Source organism: Amblyraja radiata, unplaced genomic scaffold (genome assembly GCF_010909765.2).
Source record: "Amblyraja radiata isolate CabotCenter1 unplaced genomic scaffold, sAmbRad1.1.pri scaffold_1127_ctg1, whole genome shotgun sequence".
Taxonomy (NCBI): Eukaryota; Metazoa; Chordata; class Chondrichthyes; order Rajiformes; family Rajidae; genus Amblyraja; species Amblyraja radiata.
Window position 1 is genome coordinate 9,059 of NW_022630310.1, and position 10,398 is coordinate 19,456.

At 41.3% G+C, this 10,398-nt stretch overlaps 1 protein-coding gene across 1 annotated transcript; it reads left to right on the plus strand.

Annotated features, from left to right (window-relative positions):
- Positions 1-417: 417 nt before the first annotated feature.
- On the plus strand, positions 418-2,177 carry LOC116969763 (2-isopropylmalate synthase-like). The gene is made up of 2 exons (XM_033016546.1): positions 418-621; positions 1,897-2,177. Exons 1-2 carry the CDS (start codon positions 459-461, stop codon positions 2,055-2,057), a joined length of 324 nt encoding a protein of 107 aa, XP_032872437.1. The 5' UTR covers positions 418-458; the 3' UTR covers positions 2,058-2,177.
- The last annotated feature ends 8,221 nt before the right edge of the window (positions 2,178-10,398 follow it).

Genomic DNA, 10,398 nt, shown 5'->3' on the forward strand with positions numbered 1-10,398 from the left:
CCCTCTTATCCTTAAACTGTGTGTGTGGCCCCTTGTCCTGGACTTCCCCAACATCGGGAACAATCTTCCTGCATCTAGCCTGTCCAACCCCTTAAGAATTTTGTAAGTTTCTATAAGATCCCCCCTCAATCTTCTAAATTCTAGCGAGTACAAGCCGAGTCTATCCACTCTTTCTTCATATGAAAGTCCTGACATCCCAGGAATCAGTCTGGTGAACCTTCTCTGTACTCCCTCTATGGCAAGAATGTCTTTCCTCAGATTAGGAGACCAAAACTGTACGCAATACTCCAGGTGTGGTCTCACCAAGACCCTGTACAACTGCAAGGAATGGGTGACGTTTCGGGTCGAGACCCGTAGTGACCAGAAACATCACCCATTCCTTCTCTCCAGAGACGTTGCCTGGTCCGTGCCGGTCACCAGGGCAAATTCGGCACAGAGACTCTAACGGCAGTGGCTCAATGCTTCTGACGCCTCCAACAGCCCGGGACTCTTGTACTAAGGCTGCTCCATGGCCGGAGATGCAGCGAGCGACTCGCCAGCCCGACAAACACTCGCCAGCCCGACAAACACTAGCCAGCCCGGCAAACACTCGCCAGCCCGACAAACACTCGCCAGCCCGGCAAACACTCGCCAGCCCGACAAACACTCGCCAGCCCGACAAACACTCGCCAGCCCGACAAACACTCGCCAGCCTGGCAAACACTAGTCAGCCCGACAAACACTCGCCAGCCCGGCAAACACTAGCCAGCCCGGTAAACACTCGCCAGCCCGGCAAACACTCGCCAGCCCGACAAACACTCGCCAGCCCGGCAAACACTAGCCAGCCCGGCAAACACTCGCCAGCCCGACAAACACTCGCCAGTCTGGAAAACACTAGCCAGCCCCACACACACTCGCCAGCCCCACACACACACTCGCCAGTCTGGAAAACACTACCCAGACCCACACACACTCGCCAGCCCCACACACACTAGCCAGCCCGACAAACACTCGCCAGCCCGGCAAACACTAGCCAGCCCGGCAAACACTCGCCAGCCCGACAAACACTCGCCAGTCTGGAAAACACTAGCCAGCCCCACACACACTCGCCAGCCCCACACACACTCGCCAGTCTGGAAAACACTACCCAGACCCACACACACTCGCCAGCCCCACACACACTAGCCAGCCCGACAAACACTCGCCAGCCCCGCAAACACTCGCCAGCCCGACAAATACTCGCCAGTCTGGAAAACACTACCCAGACCCACACACACTCGCCAGCCCCACACACACTAGCCAGCCCGACAAACACTCGCCAGCCCGGCAAACACTCGCCAGCCCGACAAACACTCGCCAGCCCCGCAAACACTCGCCAGCCTGACAAACACTCGCCAGCCCCACAAACACTCACCAGCCCGGTAAACACTCGCCAACCCGACAAACACTAGCCAGTCTGGAAAACACTCGCCAGCTCGGCAAACACTCGCCAGCCCCACAAACACTAGCCAGCCCGGCAAATAATAGCCAGTCTGGAAAACACTAGCCAGCCCGACAAACACTCGCCAGTCTGGAAAACACTAGCCAGCCCCACAAACACTAGCCAGCCCAGGAAATACTAGCCAGTCTGTAAAACACTAGCCAGCCCGACAAACACTCGCCAGTCTGGAAAACACTCACCAGCCCGGCAAACACTCGCCAGCCCGGCAAATACTAGCCAGTCTGGAAAACACTAGCCAGCCCCACAAACACTAGCCAGCCCGGCAAATACTAGCCAGTCTGGAAAACACTAGCCAGCCCGACAAACACTCGCCAGTCTGGAAAACACTAGCCAGCCCCACAAACACTAGCCAGCCCGGCAAACACTAGCCAGCCCCACAAACACTAGCCAGCCCGACAAACACGCGCCAGTCTGGAAAACACTCGCCAGCCCGGCAAACACTCGCCAGCCCGGTAAACACTCGCCAGCCGTGCAAACACTAGCCAGCCCGGCAAACACTAGCCAGCCCGGCAAACACTCGCCAGCCCGACAAACACTCGCCAGTCTGGAAAACACTAGCCAGCCCCACAAACACTAGCCAGCCCCACAAACACTCACCAGTCCGGCAAACACTAGCCAGCCCCAGCTCCCCGTCCTACATCTGTCCCCGCCGCTGCTTCTGCTTCCATCCCTCCCTCAGCCCCGGCTCTCGAACACCCGTGGCCCATGCAGTCGATGTGAGTTTTGAAATTCTCGTTGATCACAGAACTTCTCACGACAGAGCGTGAGAAATTTGTGATCAGCGTGAGAATTTGTGGAAATGCGTGATTCTCACGCTCAAGGCGTGAGAGTTGGCAGCCCTGATGTCACTCTCTCCCTCTCTCTCTGTTCTGTTCTCTATTTATTTATTTTTGCCTTCTATATTCTGTTGTGCTGAAGCAAAGCAAGAATTTCATTGTCCTATCTGGGACACATGATAATAAACCCTCTTGAATCTTCAATCTTGAATCTCAAACCCGCCCTCTCTCTCGCTTCCTCTGTCTCCCCACACTCTCCCCACCCTCTCTCTCTCTCGCTGTCCACACGTTCTTGAGAGAGATCGGCCGGTGTGAGCACGAACGCAATGGGGGAAGATCTGACTTATATCAATGTTAAGTTCAATAGAAAAGATGCTGCCAATCAGGGTGAGAGAGAGAGAGGGGAGAGGGGGGAGGAGAGGAGAGAGAGGGGGAGAGAGAGGCGGAGAGAGGGAGAGAGAGGGGGAGAAGGGGAGAGAGTTGTAGAGGGAGAGAGAGGGGGAGAAGGGGAGAGGGAGAGGAGGAGTGAGAGGGGGAGAGAGAAGGGGAGAGAGAGGCGGAGAGAGAGGGGGAGAGAGAGGCGGAGAGAGGGAGAGGGGGAGAGAGGCGGAGAGGGGGGAGAGAGAAGGGGAGAGAGAGGGGAGGGGAGAGAGGGGGAGTGAGAGAGGGGGAGAAGGGAAGAGAGTTGTTGAGGGAGAGGGGGAGAGAGAAGGGGGAGAGAGGGAGAAGGGGAGAGAGTTGTAGAGGGAGAGAGGGGGAGAGAGGGGGAGAGAGAGGCGGAGAGAGAGGGGGAGAGAGGGAGAGAGAAAGGGGGAGAGAGAGAGGGGGAGCGAGGGGGAGAGAGAGGTGGAGGGAGAGAGGGGGGGAAGGGGAGAGAGTTGTAGAGGGAGAGAGGGAGGGGGAGAGAGAGGGGTAGAGAGAGGCGGAGAGGGGGAGAGAGAGGCGGAGAGAGGGAGAGAGGGGGAGAAGGGGAGTGAGAGTGGGAAGGGGACAGAAGGGGAGAGAGTTTTTACTCTTGTATAATGTAGTGTGTGTGTGTGTGCTTGTGTGTGTGTGTGTGTATGCGTGCGCGTGTGTGTGTGTGTGCGTGTATGTGTGCGCGTGTGTGTGTATACGTGTGTGTGTGCGTGCGTGTGTGTGTGTGTATACGTGTGTGTGTATACGTGTGTGTGCGTGTGTGTGTGTGTGTCTCACCCATATCATTCTGTCACAGGTGATGTCTCTTATGCTGAGAGTGGAGCTAGAGAGGGGAGGAGTGGGACGGGGAAGAGGGGAGAGGGAGAGGGGAGAAAGAGAGGGAGAGAGAGAGGAGAGAGAGTGGGGGAGAGAGAGGAGAGAGAGGGGGAGAGAGGAGGGGAGAGAGAGGAGGAGATAGAGAGGGGAGAGAGAGGGGGGTAGAGAGAGAGTGGGGGAGAGGGAGGGGAGAGAAGGGAGAGGGAGAGGGGGGAGAGAGAGGGAGGGGAGATAGAGAGAGGGGGAGATAGAGAGGGGTACCTTTAAGGTAGATTTTAAAGCAGAAATGCTTTCTACCGTTAAACAAATGTTGGAAATCTGGAAGAAGACGAGGGAGGAAGAGATCAAGGATCAGATGGAAGTGCTGGAAACCAGGCTTGTTTCGGTGGAAACGAAGGTGGACCCCATTTATCACATACTTGATCAGCATAGAACAGTGATAACCGAACTTGAGAATTCGGTGACGACAAGTGTGGAAACTGTAAGTCGACTCCTTATTGAAAACCAACGCCTCTCCGATATGGTGATCAAATTAAATGATAAGTGTATTGATTTGGAGGGGCGTCAAAGACGTAAGAATCTAAGAATTGTAGGGGTGAAAGAAGGAAGTGAGAAGGAAATGGGTACGCGGGATTTTGTGGCAGACCTATTACAAAAGGCCTTAAAATTGGATCACAAACCTTCACTCGGTCGAGCTCATAGAGCGCAGGGACGTCGTATACAAGATGATGGCCGTCCAAGACAAATTATCGTAAAGGTACAATTGTTCAAGTTCAAGTTTAAGTTAGTTTATTGTCATGTAACCCTGTATAGGACAATGAAATTCTTGCTTTGCTTAAGCACACAGAAAATAGTAGGCATTTACTACAAAACAGATAAATGTGTCCATATACCATGATATAAATATATACACACATGAATAAATAAACTGATAGTGCAAATAACAGAAAGTGGTTGGTAATAATCAGAGTTTTGTCCGAGCCAGGTTTAATAGCCTGATGGCTGAGGGGAAGTAACTATTCCTGAACCTGGTTGTTGCAGTCTTCAGGCTCCTGTACCTTCTACCTGAAGGTAGCAGGGAGATGAGTGTGTGGCCAGGATGGTGTGGGTCTTTCATGATACTGCCAGCCTTTTTGAGGCAGCGACTGCGATAGATCCCCTCGATGGAAGGAAGGTCAGAGCCGATGATGGACTGGGCAGTGTTTACTACTTTTTGTAGTCTTTTCCTTTCCAGGGCGCTCAAATTGCCGAACCAAGCCACGATGCAACCGGTCAGCATGTTCTCGACTGTGCACCTGTAGAAGTTAGAGAGAGTCTTCCTTGACAATCCGACTCTCCGTAATCTTCTCAGGAAGTAGAGGCGCTGATGTGCTTTTTTGATGATTGCATTAGTGTTCTCGGACCAGGAAAGATCTTCAGAGATGTGCACGCCCAGGAATTGGATCATGAATTTGATGATTTAATGAAGAAAATTGTTCGAGGTGGACAGCTCCTTTTTGAAGGTGCGAGATTCAGTATTTATCGAGATTATCCGGCAGAAGTCTTCAAGAAAAGAGCGCTGTTCACTGAGACAAAGAGAATACTGAAGGATGTACCTGATCTGAAATACAGTTTGTTTTACCCCGCAAGACTAAGAGTCCTCTACAAGTCCAAGGAGCACTTTTTTACAGACCATGAAAAAGCACTGGAATATGCCCAAAAAGTCAATAACATGACCATAGACGGAAGAATTCTCATTACTCCTTAGGAGTCAAGCCAGATCTAAAAGGACCTTTAAAGTTCTTTTAAGAGCTTTAAGGACATTCGGAAACCGAAATGGACGGAGGACATTGGATAAAACCGTGATCTTTGTATTTTGGTTTATTAATCAATATTATTATCTGTATATTCATGCCTAACTATATATGTAACAACTAATACTTATTAAATATCTATATTACTACTAAAATTATTAACATTAACATTTCTCATAAAAATTTAATACTGTATATGATTGATAACAATGATTAATAATTAATAGTCTTCGATTAACGTAGAAATGAATTACATACTTATATTATATAGGAAGATATGCAAGAGGTAAATTAGATTACGTCATTAAAAAAGTTTAACGGTTTTTCTCTTTATTTTTCGATTTAAAATTAAATTTATAGATTTAGCGAAAAAATTAATATGATATGTGAGAATAATAACGTTGGGAATTTTTGCGGTTTTTGAATTTTTCTGCAGGGTCACGTGTTTATGTATGGATACATGTGGGTATATATGTATATATATGTATGTGTATATATATATATATATATATATATATATGTGTGCATATTGTGTGTGTGTACGTATGGATATGTAAATAAGTTTGTTACTCCCAAAGAAGTTATTTGAATGTTAGAAATAATCTTTTTTTTCTTCGGGCACGGAGCTGGAAATTTTTTTTTTTTACAAAGGCTACGGAAGTCTTTAGAATTCTAGCCACGTTAGTGTGGCTATCACTAACTACACTAATTGTAGATGTAGTTCTTTTTCTTTCACCCTATACTAACCAACTCTATCACTTTTTTCACTTTAAATATTTTTATAATTTAATGTTTGAATGGAAAAATAAGACTAATACAAGGAGATGTGTTCGGAAGAGCGATGTATATGATTTTAAATTCATCTATTTGAGGTTCGGGAGCAGGGTCAGGTTCTATGTGTTGTACCTTCTGCTCGGTTATAGACCACCTTAGAAACAATATGCAAGATGTTAATATGATAAGAGGGGGTCAGGGAATAACATTTTGTAGTTGGAATGTCAAGGGAATTAATGAACCAATTAAGAGAGGTAAAGTTTTGGCACATCTAAATTTAATCAAAACAGATATAATATTTCTACAAGAAACACACCTTAAAAAGGAATCTCAACATAGACTTAAAGCTAAGTGGATCGCTGAATCATATCATTCCTCCTTTTCCCATAAGTCCAGAGGAGTTGCAATACTAATTCGTAAAGGAATACCTTTTAAGAACTCTTCAACAATAGTGGATATTGATGGTAGATATATTATATTAGTTGGAGAGTTAAATGGAGAAAAAGTGATTCTTCTTAATGTTTATGGGCCTAATTTTGATAACCCCAAGTTTTTTAATAAAACATTTAATAAAATTCCTGAATTTACACAATATAAATTAATAATTGGAGGAGACTTCAATTGTACATTAGATCCATACTTAGACAGATCATCAAGGCAAAAAAAAGTAAAATCTCAATCAAGTGTATTTCTAAATTCATTTATTAATACCACTAATATTAAGGATATCTGGAGAATAGAAAACCCAACGGGACGGGAATATTCATTTTACTCACCAGTACACAAAACATACTCAAGAATAGATTATTTTTTAGTTGACTCTACGTTTATCCCATTTATTTATAATTCAAAATACCATAACATTATAATCTCAGATCACGCACCTGTAACATTCATGATTAAATTAAATGGAATGTCCGAGAAACAAGCATATTGGAGATTTAACCCACAAATTTTGAACGAAAGATCATGCCAGGAATATATTATTAAACAGATTCAAATATTTTTTGAGGTAAATGATAACCCTGACACACCTACTTCTCTTATGTGGGAAACGTTTAAAGCGTATGTTCGAGGTACATTAATTTCTGCTCAAGCATTTTATAATAAAGAGAACAGGATTAAGCAACAAACATTGGAAATTGAAATCAAGCAACTAGATATAGAAAATGCGAGAATGCCATCTACTTTAAAACATAATAAAATTGCTGTATTGAAATATAAATTAAATAAAATGTATTCAGAACAAGTAATAAAACTTTATCAAAAAACCAAACAACTACATTTTGAATTTGGAGACAAACCACAAAAATTATTAGCACGTCAGTTACGAAAAATGGAAGGGGAAAAAACAATTCATAAAATTAGAACAGAGACAGGAGAATTATTAAAAATGCCCAAGGATATAAATGATAGATTTCTCCAATACTATCATAACCTTTATTCAACTAAAACCGTAGCACAATCAGAAGGAATAGCAGATTTTTTAATAAAATGTAATTTAAAAGGTTTAGATTCAAACGATAGAGAATTATTAGAAAGGGAGATTACGATAAAGGATATTGAGGAGTCTATTGGCTCTTAAAAAATGGTAAAGCAGTAGGACCAGATGGTTTAGGTTCCGAATTTTATAAAAATTTTATGATTTGCTTAGCCCACGTTTACAAAGACTGTATGAGTATATATATCTCAACAGAAACTTCCAGACACTTTAAATGAATCAATAATAACACTTATTCCTAAAGCTGATAAAGATCTGGAAGACCCGGGATCATACAGAGCAATTGCACTTTTAAATACAGATCAGAAAATTTTAACTAAAATACTAGCGCATAGATTAAGTACAGTGATGAATAAATTAATACACCCTGACCAAACAGGCTTTATTCAGAAACGGTACTCATATTATAATCTAAGAAGATTATTTAATATTATATATTCTAAGAGAATTATTAATGAAGATCTAGCAATAATTTCACTTGACGCTGAAAAAGCATTTGATCAGGTCGAATGGCCTTATTTATTTTCGGTGATGGAAAATATGCAGCTAGGGGAGAAATTCTGTACATGGATAAAACTGTTATATACAAATCCCACGGCTAGAATATTTACAAACCAAAGGTTGTCACCTAAATTTAGCCTATCTAGAGGTTGTAGACAAGGATGCCCATTATCTCCATTATTATTTGCGTTTGCTATTGAGCCACTGGCAGAAAGAGTTAGGGGGCATCCGGAAATACATGGGTATAACACAAAGGACACAGTGAATAACATTTCTCTATACGCAGATGATGTATTAATTTACATTACAAAACCAGAAATTAGTATTCCAAACTTATTAAAGCTAATAACCCAATTTGGTTCACTTTCAGGATACAGAATAAATTGGAATAAAAGTGAAATTATGCCAATAAGGGAACATAACAAACAGATAATACAACAATTTCCATTTAAAATAGTAAATGAAAAATTTAAATATCTAGGTATTTATGTAACTAAGATATATACATCATTATTTAAAGCAAATTTCCCCCCATTACTGAACAAACTACATAAGAATATTCAATACTGGAAAACACTTCCTATCTCAATGGTTAGGCAAAATCAATGCCATAAAAATGATTTTTTTACCGCAAATATTATACCTTTTTCAGACAATTCCGATATATCTGGCAAAAAACTTTTTTTAAAATTGGACTCTATTGTTAATGATTTCATCTGGGATTATAAGAATCATAGGATAAACAAAAGACACTTGTGTAAATCAAAAATAAATGGAGGCTTGGTTTTACCCAATTTTTTGTTTTATTTCTGGGCAGTTAATATTAAAAATATGAATTTCTGGTTGGAAAAAAATAGATCATCAACCAGACTGGTTAAAAATGGAAAAGGAAGATTGTTTACCTTTTGATATCGGTTCGATATTATTTGCTACGTCTAAATTAAACAAAAAAATTTATAGGGAAAACCCTATAATATTTAGTGCTATACGAATTTGGAAACAATTAAAAAAGACATTAAAATTAGATAATTTATCACTTTTTCTTCCAATTGTGAATAATCCTTTGTTTAAGCCTTCATGGTTGGACGGGGGTTTTACACAATGGAAGAATTATGGAATTAAAAATATGGGACAACTTTACAAGGAAGGCACTTTTCTGACATTTCAGGAGTTGCAACAGACTTATGGACTTCGAGGAAATGATTATTTCAGATATCTTCAACTTAGAGATTATGTAAAATCGAACTCCCAAAATTTTCGAATTAGAAATTCAGAAATTCTTGATGAATGTTGGAACAAACATCCTAATACAGAAAAATTAATATCTTATATATATAATATCTTATTAGACAGTGACATTCCTTCGACGGACTTACACAGACAAACATGGGAAAAAGAATTAAATCAAGTAATAACGAAAGATACTTGGGAAGAAAGTTTGCAACACATACATCAGTGTTCACTAAACGCCAGACATTCTCTAATACAATTTAAAGTAATACATAGGTTACATTATTCAAAAACAAAACTACATAAAAATTTTCAACATATCTCACCTATATGTGATAAATGTCAACATTTAGAAGCTACATTATCTCATATGTTTGCAAACTGTATAAAAATTAAAAAATTCTGGGTAAATATTTTTAGTATAATATCTAAAGTAACCAGCACACAATTGGACCCAGATCCAAAATTAATAATACTCCGGATATTAGAATTAAATCAAACACTTAGAACAACACAAAGAAACTTTATTGATTATAGTTTAATAACAGGAAAAAAATTAATTCTACGGCCTACGGCCCCCACAATCAAATGTGGATTATAGAAATGACGGAGACCTTAAACGTGGAAAGAATCAGATTTTCCCTGTTGGACAAACAGGAATTATTCGTTGGAACATGGTCTCCTTTTATTGATTACTTAAAGGGTCAGAATAGTTCAGCACAGGAACCTGACTAGCACGCGGGCTAAAGAATGGATGAAATACTATACTCTGAAATGTACGAATATATCTCGAATTAAGTCTTTTTTATTTTAATAAATTTTTCCATTCTTCTTTAACTATCTTTTTCCTTTTTTTTTTTTTTTTGTTTGTTTTTGTTTTTGTTTTTCTTCTCTTTCTTTTCTTTCTTTACTTCATCTATCTCTTTAGTTCTATCTAGTTTAAAAAAAAAAAAAAAGGCAAAAAGTATTGGAGACAATGTAATAATAATTGACAATATTATCAATTTAAAAATGTAAGACTGTAATGATGTAAATAGGTTATGTACCTATCTCCAATAAAAAAATATTTTCGAAAGTTATTGACTAATGTTTCGCCACGTTTCTCAAGGG

Bases quoted from the DNA above. Each gene is read 5' to 3' on its own strand.
- LOC116969763 (XM_033016546.1), top strand. From the start codon at position 459: ATGCTTCTGACGCCTCCAACAGCCCGGGACTCTTGTACTAAGGCTGCT. The intron at 622-1,896 runs AAACACTCGCCA...CGCCAGTCTGGA, and splicing joins CAAACACTCGCCAGCCCGGC to AAACACTCGCCAGCCCGGCA.